General features: G+C 52.2%; 1 protein-coding gene across 4 annotated transcripts in view; it reads left to right on the top strand.

The window, feature by feature from the left end:
- The window catches only part of ACTN1 (actinin alpha 1), a 95,609-nt gene that overhangs the window by 62,939 nt on the left and 16,314 nt on the right, over positions 1-16,356 (top strand). For all 4 annotated transcript variants that reach the window (XM_047861178.1, XM_047861176.1, XM_047861175.1 and 1 more), the window contains exons 5-9: positions 1,725-1,812; positions 2,328-2,406; positions 6,344-6,425; positions 8,266-8,351; positions 15,430-15,522. In XM_047861178.1, the coding sequence (XP_047717134.1) occupies positions 1,725-1,812; positions 2,328-2,406; positions 6,344-6,425; positions 8,266-8,351; positions 15,430-15,522 (428 nt within the window). The remainder of the gene's footprint in view (positions 1-1,724; positions 1,813-2,327; positions 2,407-6,343; positions 6,426-8,265; positions 8,352-15,429; positions 15,523-16,356) is intronic.

The raw sequence follows: 16,356 nt of genomic DNA, 5'->3' as shown, positions 1-16,356 counted from the left end.
ATTTTTTAAATATTTTTTTATTCATGGGGCGCCTGGCTGGCTCAGTCATTGGAACATGTGACTCTTATCCTGGGGTTGTGAGTTTGAGCCCCACATTGGGTGTAGAGATCACTAAAAAAATACGTTTTAAAATTTATAATTTAAATTCATTTTATCAGCCAGGAATCTTTTTTTTTTTTTTTAATCTTTATTTATTTTTGAGAGAGAGATCACAAGCAGGGGAAGAGTAGAGAGGGAGGGAGAGAGAGAAAGAATCCCAAGAAGGCTCCACACTCCCAGCACAGAGCCCATTGTGGGGCTCAAACCCACGAACTGTGAGATCATGACCTGAGCCAAGACCACAAGTTGGATGCTTAACCAACTGAGCCACCCAGGTGCCTCTATGGCCCAGGAATCTTATAAAGACTTTTATTCAAAGTAATTTTTTTAATGAGAATAATGCAGATTAAATTGTTTGCTTATAGAAATCTTGGTTTGACACATGATGATACAGCCATGTGAAGGTCTAAGTTTGATTTATAGAGACTTGGTATTTAGGGCTGAAGTGGTTAAAAATGTGTCCACAGTAGTCACTTTGAACATGGTTCTTTTTAGTAATGATGGATATAAATCCATTTTCAAGTTGCCTTCTTGATAAGTTTGATTTTTTTTAAGTATTTATTTATTTTTGAGAGAGATAGAGACATAGCATGAGCAGGGAAGGGGCAGAGAGAGAGGAAGACACAGCATCTAAAGCAGGCTCCAGGCTCTGAGCTGTCAACAAAGACCCTGACGCGGGGCTCAAACTCAAAAACCACGAGACCATGCATGACCTGAGCGGAAGTCAGATGCTTTACTGACTGAGCCATCTAGGCGCCCTGATTAGTTTAATTCTTTGGGGCTGACCTTGTCAGCTCTGGTTAAATTGTCGTTGTTTTAATCTTGTAATATAGCTGATGAAAAGCTGGAGCTGAGTAGAAGCATTAGCTTTGCTGATTTTTTAATTGTTTGCTTGTGCTTGAAATATTATCTTTGCAGGAGTCATTTGATGTCATTTTAGAGTCCATTTTGTGAATTGAAAGGAAAGGAGATCATCCATGAACCCTCTTTGCTGGGTGCCGTATCTGCAATTCACAGATGTGAACACGTGGGGGCAGTGTCGTTTGCAGCCCTTCTGTGTTGGGAGCTCCTGGGGTCCCCTCAGATACCCGCCTGCTTTATCTTACAGGCACCTGTCTGCTTCACACGTGCAGCAGTGGTGCATTAAATACAAGGCAACTTTATGTTTTAGATGATCCTAATGCTTTTGCCCCATATAGCTGTGTGCACTCTGCATGGCCTATGTACTCTGTACCCCTGTCTGGAGATTCTGGGACTTCAGATTTCATAGACCAATCAAACATAGACCTGATACAGCTTGCTGATTTATTTTGTAATGCTCCCGTGTCTTTGAATAACAGGGAGTGATGGGGGAGACCTGAAAGTTTGAAAGGTCATTGTCTCAGTGTTTAAATGTGTAACGTGGCCAGCCCTGAAAAGCTGCCTAGTTTGCTTCTTTGTTTCTCAAATAGCTACTCAGACTTTGTCAAGGAAACAGACTTGATGGCCTGGAAGCAGCAGGGTTGCCATCTAGGGGGTCTTTGTACGGACCCTGGGGTCATGGTGGGGCCTCCCCATGAACCAACACCCCTCCCTCCACCAAGCCAGCCCACTGACCTCTCTGTCCTTCATCTCCCTCCTCACAGAGACTTCCGCGAAGGAGGGGCTGCTCTTGTGGTGTCAGAGAAAGACCGCCCCTTACAAAAACGTCAACATCCAGAACTTCCACATAAGGTGAATGGCCAGGGGCGGAGGGGCTCTTGCAGAGCATCAGCTGCTCCCCCAGGCCCCTTTGGCTGGGTTAGCCTCAGCTCCAGAACAGAGCAGGGGTCCTTGGGGAAGAAGCTGCTATCTCAGGGTGTGCCGCAAACCCTTTGATGTGGCTGCTTCTACGCACTTTCGGTCGACGCCCCAGCTGCTGGAGAGCTCCCCAAGGAGCGTGTCCTGTAGGTTCCAGCCTAGGGCACTGGAACAGAGCAGGAGGGACAAAGACCTTGGCGGAGAGGATAGTTGGATATGACAGGTGTGCGAACGTCCCGCGCCCCATAGAATCTTGACCCCAGAGCCTGGGATTGTGGCCAGAAGGAGTGTGCCTTCCCATCCTGTCTTCTCACTCCTGCTCCGAAGCACTGTGGGTTCACCTCTGGTACAAAGGAGGGGACCCCCCGCCATCCTTGCTTAGAGCTTTACCCTTAGAGCCCGGCCCTACTCACCAGCTTGCCCCCCACCCTTCTCTCTCCCTTGGGCAGCTGGAAGGACGGCCTCGGCTTCTGTGCCTTGATCCACCGACACCGGCCTGAGCTGATTGACTATGGGAAGCTGCGGAAGGTATGTGTGCTTCCCTGACTTCTCGCTGCCAGAGCCCTCTTGCTGGGTCCCTGACAGGGGGTGGGGGTGAAGTTCAGGACTGGGCCCTTATTCTGAGGGTCCATGGCCATGGTAAGGGTGGGGGGGTTGGTCTCCTTAGACTAGTCCAGGAGATAGCCTACAAGAGAAAGAGAAAAACACCTTCACTGTGAGGGCCGCTGGGGTACCCTCTGTGCACAGCACGCATGTACTTGCTGACCCGAACAGCTCACAGAATGTCCGAACCCCTGCAGCCTTTTGTTGGGGTATTGGAACACTAATCGGCATCTCCCCCTTCTATTTTCTGGGTTTTGTAAAGTGGATATAATATTTTAAATTTAAGCTGTTTGCATATTCTTAGAGGCATTTACCCCCGTCCGTGTCCAAGAGTTGCTGTTGGACGGTCCCCGCAGGTCCCTGTCACTGTTGACGTTTGGCTGGGCGATTTTCTTTTTTTCTTTTTTTTTAAACTCTATTTATTTTGAGAGAAAGAGAGCACGAGCAGGGGAAGGGCAGAGAAAGAGAGAGAGAGAGAGAATTCCTCTGCACTGACAGTGCAGAGCCTGACTCGGGACTTGAACCCACGAACCATGAGATCATGACCTGAGCCGAAACCAAGAGTTGGACGCTCAACCGACTGAGACAGCCAGGTGCCCCATGGGTGGGAGATTTTCTTTAGCTGCTTCTTGATTTCACTTAGGGTCTTGACATGAAGCTGGTGGATTTTCCTGAGCACACGTATGTGTCGTGGAGCAGACCAGGGCGTGGGAGCTGTGTTTCTAACCTCGAGGTGGTTCTGGTGTCTGGGCTGGCCAAGACCTTGGAGAGGCCTGTCTGGGACCACTCTGACCTCAACTCACCAGCTTCCCTGTCAGCCCATCCCAGCACCAAGAGGCCACCCCTGGAGCCCTCCCACACCCCCAGTTGATGATCTAGACCTTGGGTTGGAATGTCACCTGTCCATGTGTGTGAATCTCTTGACAAGGCAGCTGCTAGGAATGGCTCTTCTTGTATTTCTCCACTTGACCTTGACACTTGGAGAGCACAGTGTTCCGTGAAGACCCCCATCTGGCCTGTGCCCCCAGAAGTAAGGCTGGATGTTGCCGGTACGGGAGCTGCTCTGGGAACTCCAGGATGGTGTCAAGCCCTCCATTTCCAGGGTGTCGGGGAGGAAAGGAGCAGACTCCCACCCCCTCTAGTTTCTCTAAGTCAGGCTCTTGGCCCACCTGCTGAAGGAGAGAAAGCCTCCCCGCTCTTGCACGTGGCTTTGGACAGCTACCCTCTTAATGGGTAGGAGGGTCCCTGCACTCTAAGTCCGCTGCCTTGCAAGGAAGAAAATCAGGTTGAGAACCCCCTAACTTACCTGAACGCTGTGTGGCCACATCAAACAGAGCTGAGGCGAGAAACCCTAGAAGCAGTGATTTTTTGCTTTAAGGGGCACCCTCACGTACTGGGGCGCCTGGGTGGCTCAGTCGGTTAAGCGTCCAACTTTGGCTCAGGTCATCATCTCACAGTTGGTGAGCTCGAGCTCCACATTGGGCTCTGTGCCTCTCTCTCTCTCTCTCTCTCTCTCTCTCTCTCTCTCTCTGCCCCACCCTCACTCATGCTCTATCTCTGTCTCTCAGTGAATGAATGTTAAAAAAAAATATTTTTAAGAGGCATCATCACATACCTCCTTACTGTTTGCCTGATGTGCTTTGGTGACAAGCGTGCATGTATCCCTATGGCGGTGTGTGGGGTGACAGCCACTTAATCCAGAGCTGTTGGCCACCCCATACAAAGTGGGGTCCTGCTGGCTGTGACTATAGTCCCTTCCCCCATTCCACAGACTCCAGGAGCCTCAGCCATTCCAGAGGTGAGGGTCTAGGGGCCTTGGTCTGATACCTAACCAGCCACCCACCCCCGTGTGTCTTTTCTTTTTTCCCCGTTTCACTGTCTCCCCTCTCCTTAATTCAGCAGCATCAGTAAAATCCAGCCCAAATCCTAGCACAGACCTGCTCCCACCGAAGTGTGGATGCTTTCCAGAAAGCACAGGTTGCCAGAGCCAGCTGGCATTGGGACACAGAGGAGAGCCATGGGCTCTTGACTGGGAAGCTCTTCCTGCTGTGGCCTTAGGTGGGCACGGGGGCCTGGCGGTCCCTGGGAATCGAGTGGGGCAGGCGGGTGTGCAGGACTGCTTGAGGCCCTGGACGGAAGTGACTTTCACTGCTTGGCAGTGGTTTTTAAATCATTCTGGAAGCTGTCAGAAGCTTTCCCAGAAAGACTCCACCTTCTCTATTTTAAGCAGTTTCTTCCTGAAAGTATCCGGAGTGAATGTATTGATTTCTTTGTAACTTTGTGATTCTCATCGTAGCAAATGGGGAAACGGGGTCCCGGGCTGACAAAACCAGGGGGCACCGAGACGTGGAGGGGGGAGGGTCAGCAAGGAGCTCCCATCACTGGGTTGTGTGTTTTCCCACGTCAAAAAAAAAAAAAATTATTTTAACTGTGGTAAAATGTATATAACATAAAATGTAACGTACGTAAAAACGCAGAACACGTATAATCTAAAAGCTTTAACTGCGTCGAGGCGTATGGGGTGGTGACAGTGCATTCACCTGACTGTGCCGCCATCACTCTCCGCCTCCAGGGCTCTCTCCATCTTGCACAACTCCAACTCGGAACCCGCCAAACCATCACTCTCCCCTCCCCCTCCCCCAGCCTCTACCTTCTGACTCTATGAATCTGACTCTAGATGCCTCGTGTAAGTGGCATCGTACGATATTTGTGTCTGGCTCGTTTCACTTTGCGCGATGTGTTCAAGGTTCACCCTGCTTGTGCCGTGTGTCCGAACTTCCTTCCTTCCTTTTTCAGGCGGAGTAAGAGTCCGTTGTATGGATCGCACAGTTGGTTTATCTCTTCATGTGCCAGTGGGCTTTTGTGTTATTTCCACCGTTTAGCTCTTGTGAATAATGCTGCTGTGAATCCGGGGGTACGCACGTCTGCTTGAGTCCCCGCTTTCAATTCTTCGGGAGATATGCCCAGAAGTGGGCCTGCTGGGTTACAAGGAACCCTGTGCTTCACTTGTGGAGGACACTGTGTTCCACAGGGGCCGCACCATTATATATTCCCACCAGCAGTGCCCACGGGTTCTGATTTCTCCACGTCCTCACCAGTCCCCAGTGAGTTTTCTGGATGTGGCGGCAGAAGCCAGAATAGTCAAAGGTTGTGGCTGTGCGAAGGTGCCTTCAGATTTTGTGAAATGTGAGCACCGGAGGGGCTTGAGGGAGCCTAGTCCAACTCTTGAAAAACAGCTGGGGAAGCTGAGGTCGGGTTACGTACCAGTCCTGCCGGCTGGTGGCAGAACTGAAGCCAGGAGCCAAGAGGGACGATGCCCAGGCCTGTGCTCGGCTCGTAGCGTGTAGTTCCTAGCAGTTCTTTCTTGGGCTGTAGGCCAGTATTCTCCATCCCGTTTCTTTTTTTAAATTTTTTTTTTAATGTTTATTTATTTTTGAGACAGAGAGAGACAGAGCATGAATGGGGGAGGGGCAGAGAGAGAGGGAGACACAGAATCGGAAGCAGGCTCCAGGCTCTGAGCCATCAGCCCAGAGCCCGACGCGGGGCTCGAACTCACGAACCGCGAGATCGTGACCTGAGCTGAAGTCGGACGCTCAACCGACTGAGCCACCCAGGCGCCCCTCTCCATCCTGTTTCTGGCAAACTGAGGCTTGACGGGGAAAGATGGCATTTTAACCGCCCACACAACAAGCCCTGGAGGTGAAGCGAGCCTTGTACACACAGAGCTGGACCTTGAGGACCACACCTTGGGGGAGAGAGGACTGCAGAAGTCCCCTCTGCCCCCCAGTCTTTGGTCACCTGCATGGGGGTAACCAGTGACTTCTTGGGCCTCTCACATGCCTTCATCCTCGTCTCCCTCCAGGATGACCCACTCACAAATCTGAACACAGCCTTTGATGTGGCAGAGAAGTACCTAGACATCCCCAAGATGCTGGATGCTGAAGGTAAAAGGCGTCTCTGTCTGTGCCTCTGGCCCTTTTCTCACCCGGGAAGGGTGGGGCCCGGCAGCCCGAGGTGGGAAGAGAAAAGGTCTGGTCTCTGGGACCTCATCTGGGGAGCCTGGGGGTCACCTGCCGCCGGGGATTCCTCGGTTCCCTGGGGTTTGGAGGGGAGGCTAGCTGGTGCTGAGAAGGGCTTTGAGACCGTTTCTGCATCAGCTGCCTAAAGATGGTTCTCATCTCTGTCTTGGAGTTGAGGTAGAGGGTGCTGGGGTGGGGCACCACGTTCCTCTGTTGTTGTAGCCAAGGGAAAAAATCTTTCCCCTTACCCTCTTAGGCTGTCCAGCTGGGATCCTGCACATTAGACTGGCAAAAGACAGATTAACAGGAGAAAAGCAAACAGAGGTCTCTTAACAAGTGCATCATGTGTACACACATGAGAGCTCTCGGTGATGAGTCCTTCATGGGGTGGTTAGGAGTTGGGGGGTCTATATCCATACCCAACTTGTAGGGGAAATGGAGGGGACAACTGGCATTTATAGAAAAACAAGTGACTTTTTAGAAAGATGAATGGGCCCTTCGGAGAATGGGAGGGAGAGGTGATAGTTTGTGACAATGTGTGTCTGGGGCCATTTTCAAATATATGCAAAAGCAGGGGGATAGTGCAGGAACTTCCATTTACCCAGCATGTAGATAAAACAATTAGATTTTGTCACTTTTTTTCCCTTTTGTTTTCTTCATTGGAATATTATCAGATAAATCCCAGACATCACAGCATTTCACCACCACATACCTTAAAAATATTCTTACGTAACCATAAAACAAATGTCATGCCTAGGAAGGCGACTGTAAATCCTTGATATATTGACTGCCTAATTCAAAATCAAATTTCCCCAATTGTTTCTTTTTAGAGTTTTATTATTTTGTTTTTTATTTTTTTTTTAATTTTTGAGAGAGAGAGACACAGCACAAGCAGGGCAGCGAGAGAGGGAGACACAGAATCTGAAGCAGGCTCCAGGCTCTGAGCTATCAGCACAGAGCCCGACGTGGGGCTCGAACTCCTGAACAGTGAGATCATGACCTGAGCTAAAGTCAGATGCTTAAGGTACTGAGCCACCCAGGCACCCCTTAGTTTTTTTTGTTTTTTGTTTTTTGTTTTTAAGCAGCATTTTAAATAAAAGATACTTTAGAATTCTCTTAAAAATCATATTTATGTAGGGCACCTGGGTGGCTCAGTTGGTTAAGTGTCCAACTCCTTTTTTTAATTTCAAGTTTATTTATTTTGAGAGAGAGAGAGTGTAAAAGGGACAGAGAGAGAGGGAGAGAGAGAGAATTCAAAGCAGGCTCCACACTGTCAGCACGGAGCCAGATGCAGGGCTCAAACTCACGGGCCGTGAGATCATGACCTGAGCCGAAGTCGGGCGCTTAACCGACTGAGCCACCCAGGCGCCCCTAGAGTTGGTTTGTTTTAACCAGGATCCAGATAAGGTCCGCACTTGGCCTTTAGTTCTATTTCTTATGTCTTTTCCAATCTGTAGTACTTCCCTCCTTCCTTCATCCCTTTTTTATTCCTGCCGTGAAACTTGTTGCACAGACGGGGCCAGCTGCTCGTGGAATGTTCCTCATTCTGGGTTTGTTGTTTGCTTCCTTGGGTCACTGTTTCTCTCCTCCCTCTACCTCTCATGTTCCTGTAAGCGGAAGGAAGCTGAGTCCAGAAGCTGGTGAGATTCAGGCTCAGCCTGTGGCCCAGAAGACTTGGTGATTCTGCAAGCTTCTTTCCGCATCACATCAGGAAGTGCATCATGTGTTCGCCAGCTGGCTTTTAACTCCAGATTTTTCTTGACAGACATCGTCGGAACCGCCCGACCGGATGAGAAAGCCATCATGACTTACGTGTCCAGCTTCTACCATGCCTTCTCCGGAGCCCAGAAGGTACCCGCCCCCCCTTCCCCTCATTCCTTGTGCAGCACACCTCGGGCCGGGACCCAAACCATGCGCCCCCGCCCCCCCCTCCCCCCCCACCTCTCTCTGGCAGCAGGGTCTGGATGGCGCGTCTCTCTGGTAGAGTTAGCTCCCGGTGCCAACGCGGCGTGCTGCTCTCGCTCGGCTCCTCTCCCGCCCTGCCCCTCTGTTCCTCTTCTCCTCTTCCCCTGCAGTCTCTGAGAGGACTGGGCTCGAGCTCGCCTTCTGGGGCCCAGAGGGCTGGCTTGAGCAGGAAGAGCTGCATGTGTGGAATCAGCCTGGGGGTTCTGGACTCCTGGAAGCTGCAGTAGGCAGCAGTCCCTCTGCGCCCACCTTTGTTGAAGCCACAGGCTTTTTAACACAGCAGCCGGGCTTCCCTTAGGGAGGCGTCTCCTGTCCTCACGGACCTGTTTTGCAAAGGTGTCGTGAAGCCCCCCGCCTTTCTCCCACTCGTGGGCATGATGTAGCAAATCTGTCCACAGCTTTTTTTTCGGGCCCTGATGCCTTCTGTATCCTGCCGGGGACCCACATGTGGGGTCACTCTGCATGCTGTATTTACAGACATAAGCACAGCCCCTTGGAGGGGGATGGGAGGAGGTGGGCCGCTGTGAGCCCCCTTCAAATGTCCCGGCCCAGTTTTGCTCAGGGAGGCCTGAGTTTAAAGTCCAGTTGTGCGGGTTGCACACTGCACAAGGGTACCACAACTAAAGAGCGCTGAATATTTTTGTTACCAGGCTTAGCTCAGGCAGCAGAAGCCTCTCTTCCAGACCCCACTCACAGGCAGGACCCTGGAAACACAACATGCAGGTTGACAGAACCACAGGCTGGGCCTTCACGGTGTCGAGCCGTGGACCTGTCACATCAGGTTGGATGTGCTCAGGCCAATTTCCCACCCTCCGCATGGAGTCTGAGTGACCTGTCTCCAAATGCATGATGGGGGCGCTCCCCCCTCCCACCTCTGCCCAGCCTTTCCCTCTGCTCTCTCTCTCCCTTTCCTGTCTCAGCCTGTGCCCTCCACCTCCTCACCCTTCTCTCCTCCTACCATCTCATTTCGTCTCTCTCTGCCCACTCCCTCATCTGCTGTCTGTGCGTCTGTCTTGCATTCTCCCTGTCCGCCACGGCTGTTTGGGTTTATTCTGTGCTGCTGCTCCCTTTCTCCTCTCAACCTCTTCTCCTTCTCTGTGCAGATGTGTAGGCACGCTAAGGATGGGAAGGCCATGTGACCTAATGTTTCATGTCACTGCCACGCCTTCTTGGGTGCGCAGAAGGTGAGCTCTCCCTCGGCCTCGCCCGCTCTCCCTGCCGCCCTCCGCCCACCTCTTCCTTCCTCCCTGGATGCTCCGGCAGCAGTCCGTGGGGCTGCAGCCCCTCCTCCTCTTGTAGGAGGGCAGGGTGCTCTCTGAACCTTGGCCGGTTGAAGACGCCAGAGAGCCCCAGCCTCTAGATGGCCCCTTGTGTCTCTGACCATGCACACTGGGCTTAGTGGAGGTCATAGATGGGAAAGAAGCTCGTGGTCTCAGCTCCTTCCCTGGACCCTGAGTCAAGAGCCCTTATCCCAAGCAATATGGCTCTGGGCTATGCTTCCTAACTATTCCCTTAAACATTCAGGACCCCTTCATTTTCTCTCCTTCCCGCTCAGTCACAACCATCCTTTCAAATTACCCAGCAGACAGGGCAGGGAGAAGCCTTCCTGCCTTCTCCCTGGTGTCCAGGCCAGAGGCTCAGAGCCCTTCCCAACCAGGCCTGCCACGGACGTGGTGCAGGTTGCGCACTCCACAAGCCTGCCATAGACCATGGAGATTTGGATATTTGTTACAGAAGGAATCCTGCAGATGGCAGTAACAATATTCTCTAACAGATCAGTATGACAGTTTTCCAATAGGAATGCCTTGGGAAGAGGTGCCTTTAAAAAGTTACACAGAGGCACGTGGGCTTGTAGCAACCCCATCCCCTGGCTGGACGGGCACCAGAACCCTCCTCGCCTTCCTTGCAGGCCTCACTGGCACTGAGACGGGAGAGCTGCCCCTCGTGGAGGCTTCCATGACTCACAGGTGTCCTGGCCCTCCCAGGATCCCCAGCCCCCTCCAACCTCCTCTCCGGCCTGCCTCTTGCTTCCTCCTGTTTCCCTCTGTCCCACCTCTGCTGCTGCTCTCTCGTCAACTTCTTCTGGCCCCTCTGAGCCCCCACCTGTCAGCCAGGTTGTGAGCAGCATCTGTCCCCTTCCTTGGTGGGCCCCCCCCAGCCCTGATAACCACAGAGGGCCTGCTTGCCTGCCTCTGTAGCTAGACTGCTCTCTGCTCTGGGGTTTTCCAGCTCCTCCTCTCTGTCCCCTGCCCCTCCAGGGGTCCTCTCCTGGGCTTCACGCCTGCCGACACTGGCCTTCCCTGTGTCCTGGCTGATGATAATGCTCGGACGGGAGTGTGTGCGAGAGTGTGTGCACGTGCGTGTGCGTATGTGCGTGTGCATTAGCAGCCTGCTTTTCTCCCTCCCAGATCTCATACCACCTCTCCCCACGCCCCTCTTCCCTCCCTCTCATCCTTGTTGCAACCATTTCACACTCCTTTTGTCCACATTCGAGGACAAGGTCACCAGTGTGGGGCTGGGGGCGGGGGGGCGGTGGCGTTCACCTCATGTCCTGGGTCGGGGGCCTCTCCTAGAGTTGCCCGTAACCACTTCTAAGGATTCAGGCAACTGCTTAGAGCCAAGCAGACCAGGGGGAGGGGAAGCTTCCTCCTCTCCTTGGAAGAAGGACGATTCATTCCGACTCACACACTCTTCGTGTCTTGACTGTCTCCGTGTCTGATGCCAGTGGGGGGCCATATTCTGAAACCCATGCTCAGTACATACATGCATGCACCATACGATGGTATACACATGCATGCACACGTGTACACGCGTGTGCATGCGTGTGCGCGTGCGTGTGGCCGTCCACGCACCCACACAGGGGCGCGTCGTTGGTTTTCCTTGTCAGGTGAGGACCGACTTCTGTTTGACATGTTGGTTTGGGTTCTGACTCTTTCTCAGTTTTCCTTTGCCCTCCTCATCCCCCGCGTCGATTCAGAATCAACAGAAAGCACCAGATTTTTGTTTATGTAGTTTGTGCCTTAAAGTTCACGGTCTATTGGGAATGTTGGAGAAACAGCCATTTAAAGCACAGGCTAGATCTGCTGCAGGTGTTTCTGGATGCTTTCAGGAGTAGATGGTGACGTTTGCATCTCTTCGCTTGGCCCCTTGCTTGCTTTTGTCACATCATGAATCTCCTAAGGGAAGGAAACAGCCATTTGTGCCCTTGAAGGATTATGGTCCATCTGGGGAAACCCTGAAACCTGGAAGCCAGCAATGGCTGTGGTCTAGTCAGTGCCTGCTGTGCTGTGGGCCTGAGCAGGGGACGGGCAGGGGGGGAGGGCCACGGGGCTGCACCACACGGAGGCTTTCTTGAACAGGAGGCACCTGGTCTTGGGGGTCTTAGGGGTGGAGTAGGGGTCCTCAAGTGAAAGTGCGGCAAAGATCAGGAAGGCGGTCACAGCTTGTGTGACAGCTTCGAGATGTCACAGGTCAGCCTGTAAGGGGACAGCGAGTTAGCCCTGGTCCTCTGCCTGGGGTGAGGAGCACAGGGGGAGCCAGAGACGAGGAGCAGGCCGTGTGCCTTTGCCTGCGGGCCTGGCTGGCAGGGGTTCTGGGGCTGGGTGCTGACTTAGGCACAGGGAGAGGCTAGGCTGTGGGAGGAAGGAAATGGGCAATTCTAGATAGATCTGGGAAATTCTCGACTAAAAAGGTCACAGATGACATTTTTGTGGCATTCATGTGAATCTGTGGCTTGTGGGTGGCAGAGCCATTGTGCGTCATTTGGCCACATTTGGGTGTTAGATGTTACCTTAATTAACTACCTTGTACCAGCGAGTTCGATGCTGCGTGTTAGCACAGCAGTGTGGCTTTGGGATTGCAGAGTTTCAGTTGGGATAGCTAAGTTATTAGTACTCCAGGAATAAGAGTCCATAACTTAAAAAAAAAGTTACTAATATAAAGCCAAACAGATTGTTCTGTGTTAAGCTGTATAATAATATAACTTAAAGTAAGTTGTGAAAATATAAACCAAGGGAAGGCAAATGCAGATTTCTAGAAGTCTCCCTTTTTTTTGTGTGTGTTTATTGCCTAGTGTTACAAAATATTTTCTCAGCCCATTTACGATATTTACACTTCCACCCCTTGTGCAAATTCTGCCAACATCAGAAAGGCCTGGGCACTCTGGTTTTGCTTCTTGGGTTCTGGAACAGCCCATCTCCTCTTGCGGGAACTGCCCGAGGCCAGGACTCTCCTACGGTTGTTTTTCTGATGGCATTTCAATTTCTGTTTCTCTCAGAGAATGAATCTTTCCTCCCCTAGAACAAATCTCTCCTTTGGGCAGTCTCTTTAGGAGCTGGTGGTGCTAAGTACCTCTCTCCTAAATCCCTCATGGTGATGGCGTTCTTGTGGCCACGGAAGAAACAGTTTCTAGAAAACTAGAAAGTGGGATGCTAGGGTAAGCCTGGGTCCCACGCTCAAGAGTCCCGCTTGCCTTCCACCCCAGGGATTATGTCCTTCAGGCCTTACCACATTGGTCTTTCCTGCGTGGTCTCTGTGACCTCCTGGGCTGGTGGTGGTAGATGACTGAACCCTTCTTTGTAAAGGGTGAGACTGCCAGTCTGGTGGAGGGAGTTAAGCAGTGAGTGAAAGAGATGGGTCAAGGTCTTGAGGTTTCTACCTTTTTTTTTTCTTTTTTTTTCTTTTTCCCCCTAACGTTAAATCTGGGTTCCAGGAGTCTGCTTCCTTCCTAATGGTAACCGTGGAAGCTGGGCTGTCCCTCGAGGGCAGAGGCAATCCAGATGGAGTTTGCAGACAGCTCTCTTAAAGAAAGCTCTCTTGTTCCATGATGCCCGTGCTTTCTTTCCAAAGACAGATTTCCTGGTTATAATGAGTGGTTTTCTCAGTCTCTGCTGGTGAAGCCACCTAGGAGTGGGGCAGGCTGAGCCGCAAGCTTGGGAAAGAGGTGGGTCTCTGCAAAAAGTCCCCAGGTGGCCCACCTGGGAACGTCCCCCAGACGGCATCCAAAAGGAGCCTCTGTTGATCCTAGAACAGTCCGTCAACAGGCTCTGCAGATGGGTGAGGCTCCTGAGGCTCAATGGATTATCTCTCACTCAGTCTGCCAGTTTGACCGACTGACACACAAGTCAAAGCTTATGACCACTGAGCCCAGGATTTCAAGATGCGTCGGGGTAACGAGGCCAAGGAGGGCTTTATTCATGAGACATCACGGTGGCAGCCGCTTCTTGCCTGTGATGCGTGGCCACCTCTGATTCTTACCCACTTGGTCAGCATGCTGGGCATAGCTTACTTATGTCAGCACAGAGACCACTGGCCCCTGTGTCCCCTTCCCCGGCCTTCACAGGAAGTGGCCCTGGTCGCTTCAGGCAGATTGCTACCCCTGGCCCTCTTCATGGGGCACATTGGCATGTTTCCCATGACCTTGCTCTTTCCAAGGGCCCCACGTCTTCTGGCACAGTCTCCAGGAAAGAATATCTCTCCTTGTCACCTTTTGGTATTCTCTGTGGTTACTTGTTGGTTCTTAAGAGGAAGGACAATCAATCAAGAGCTCCATGGAAGAAATGGTCATGGCATCTCCCGGGTAGAGTTAGGTCAGAGGGCAGGGGGGTGAAGGTCTAAGGATGTGACTCCTTGCCTCAGTTTCTTGAGACCCAAGTCTCAAAGTGCCCATCTTGAAGGCCCTCTAGCCATTCCCAGTTGCCTGGTGGAGGCCTCCCTGCTCTAACACCTTGCCTGGGGCGGGGGGTGTGATCTCCTGACTTTGAGTTTGAAAAGACCTTTATGCTGACCTCATTCTGCACGCCCCCCATCCCAGCAGCCACTCCCAATCACGGGATTTGGTGGCTGTGTATCCTATTTGAAAAGTTTTGCAAAGAAAAAACATTTACATTTTAATTACTCCTTCTCAGTTCAAAGCACCCTCATTCTCAGGAAGTTCTTCTTCATGCCTAGCCTCAGTTTATCTTGCTGCAGTCAAAACCCATTTTGCCTTGTTCATCAACCAGTTGTGAGGTCCCATCTTTCTATCCCCTAAACCCTTGTCATCTGTAGGCTTACCCTTCTCTAATAGGCATTATCTGCTCCTACTCCCAGGCTGTCTTTCTATCCCAGGACCCCAAAAAGGCTTTGAGTTCCCCTCCCCTTGGAGTTGGGTTATGATGTACACAAGAAAACAGATGAATTTAAAGGTTACCTGAGCTCCTGGTGGTTTAGGACCGCCTGGCCCTTGCTGGTGTTAAGTCCACGGTGCCTTCCATGGCCCACGAAGGTGGTGTCCCTGGAGTTTCCGGGCCTTTGCATCTGATTTCCTTTCAGTCCTCTTGTTGCCAAAACCTGCGTCCTGTGTCTGTTTGCCCGGCACTCACTGAGCATGAGGCCTCCGCTTTCCCAGAGGTGCCAGTGCCCAGCTTTCTGGACATTCTGTGCATGCTGGCTTGATCCTGAAGTCTTGCCCTTCATGCAGTAGGGGTCCCTGAGTCTTCTCTAATGTTCTTTGGGCTTTGAGCCAGGAGCAGATTCTGTAGGCCCCTTTGTTTCTCAGTCAGCACCTTATTCTGGACTCCCAGGTTTGAATACCTGCATCTCCTAAGATCCTGGCAAATCCAACCTGACAGCCTGAGCCTTGGGGACCCCAGGGCCTCCACTTGGGATTGTAGGGTTGGCATGAATTTTTCTGCCCTCTTTACCTGAGCTGACCGTTTTGACTGTATCAGTCATCACATTAGTTACTTCCCAACGTGCATGGTTGGCCTCAAACTCTGGTCCTTCTCCAAGGGCCCCGGTTCAGCCACCAAGATCTCTCTTCGGGCTCACTTGACCTGTGGGACCCGGCATGGGCTGGCAGAGGATGAGGAGGAGGATGTGGACTGAAAGCCTCAGGGGCTGACTTCCTGCCGGTAGAGCTGCAGGGCGGGAGCTCCTGCTGCCCAGGGCTGACCGTGACACCCACGCCCTTTCTTGTTGCCAGGCGGAGACAGCAGCCAATCGCATCTGCAAGGTGTTGGCCGTCAACCAGGAGAACGAGCAGCTTATGGAAGACTATGAGAAGCTGGCCAGCGATGTGGGTACCTCTTGAGTTCCCCCAGCTGGCTCCGGCAGGGCTCTGCTACCCCACCCCGGGAGAAGAGGGAGCCCCCAGAGCCTGTACCTCCAGACCCATCCCTGGGGTACAATCCCAGGCTGGGCGTAGTCCTTGGTCCCAGCACAGCTGACCCAGGGCAGAGGTGGGGCTCATCTCTAGGCTCCAGAAAGCCGAGTCGTAGGCTGTGTTTCTTGCCAACAAACAGTGAGCCCAGGAAACTTTTCACCTCTCTGGGTCTTGGGTTTTTTCCCCTTGCCAAGTGAGAGCTAAGCCAAGGGATCTCAAGGGCCTTTCTAGCCTGGTATACTGTTGTTCTGTGAGTCGCTTGGCCTAGAAAAACAGTATGCCTGGTTCTGAGAGGATGTGATCTGGAGATGGGATCAGTGCTGCCTCAGGCTCGCTAAGCAGCTGGGCCCACCCAGGGGACAGGAGGAGACAGGGCTGGGTTTGCTGTTCTGCCGTTGACTATATTTGGGGTAGGGTTCCACTTGCTTAAAAGAATTCAGCCTTCTGAACAGCTCAGCCCAGCCTCTTGGTGGATCTGCCATCCAGCATAGTAAGAACGCAGGTGCCAGGTGTAAGCCCAGCTCTGCCATTCCAGCTTGGTCACCTTGGCAAGTCACATAACCTCACGGCGCCTCGGTTTACCTCTCTGTAACCTGGGGCAGGAGTCACAGCACAGAACCCCATGGGATCCCAATCCTCATTCCGATGAGTCCGTCTGGGGGACATGCTGGCACCTTGCAGGTGCTCGTTCTGTTTCCTGTCACCCATTCCACTCCTCCTCCACTTTCTCCACCGTCATCATCTCAT

This window comes from Prionailurus viverrinus, chromosome B3, assembly GCF_022837055.1.
Source record: "Prionailurus viverrinus isolate Anna chromosome B3, UM_Priviv_1.0, whole genome shotgun sequence".
In the NCBI taxonomy this organism is placed as follows: domain Eukaryota; kingdom Metazoa; phylum Chordata; class Mammalia; order Carnivora; family Felidae; genus Prionailurus; species Prionailurus viverrinus.
The sequence above is the reverse complement of the archived record's forward strand: the minus strand, read 5'-3'. Positions and strand labels throughout refer to the sequence as shown.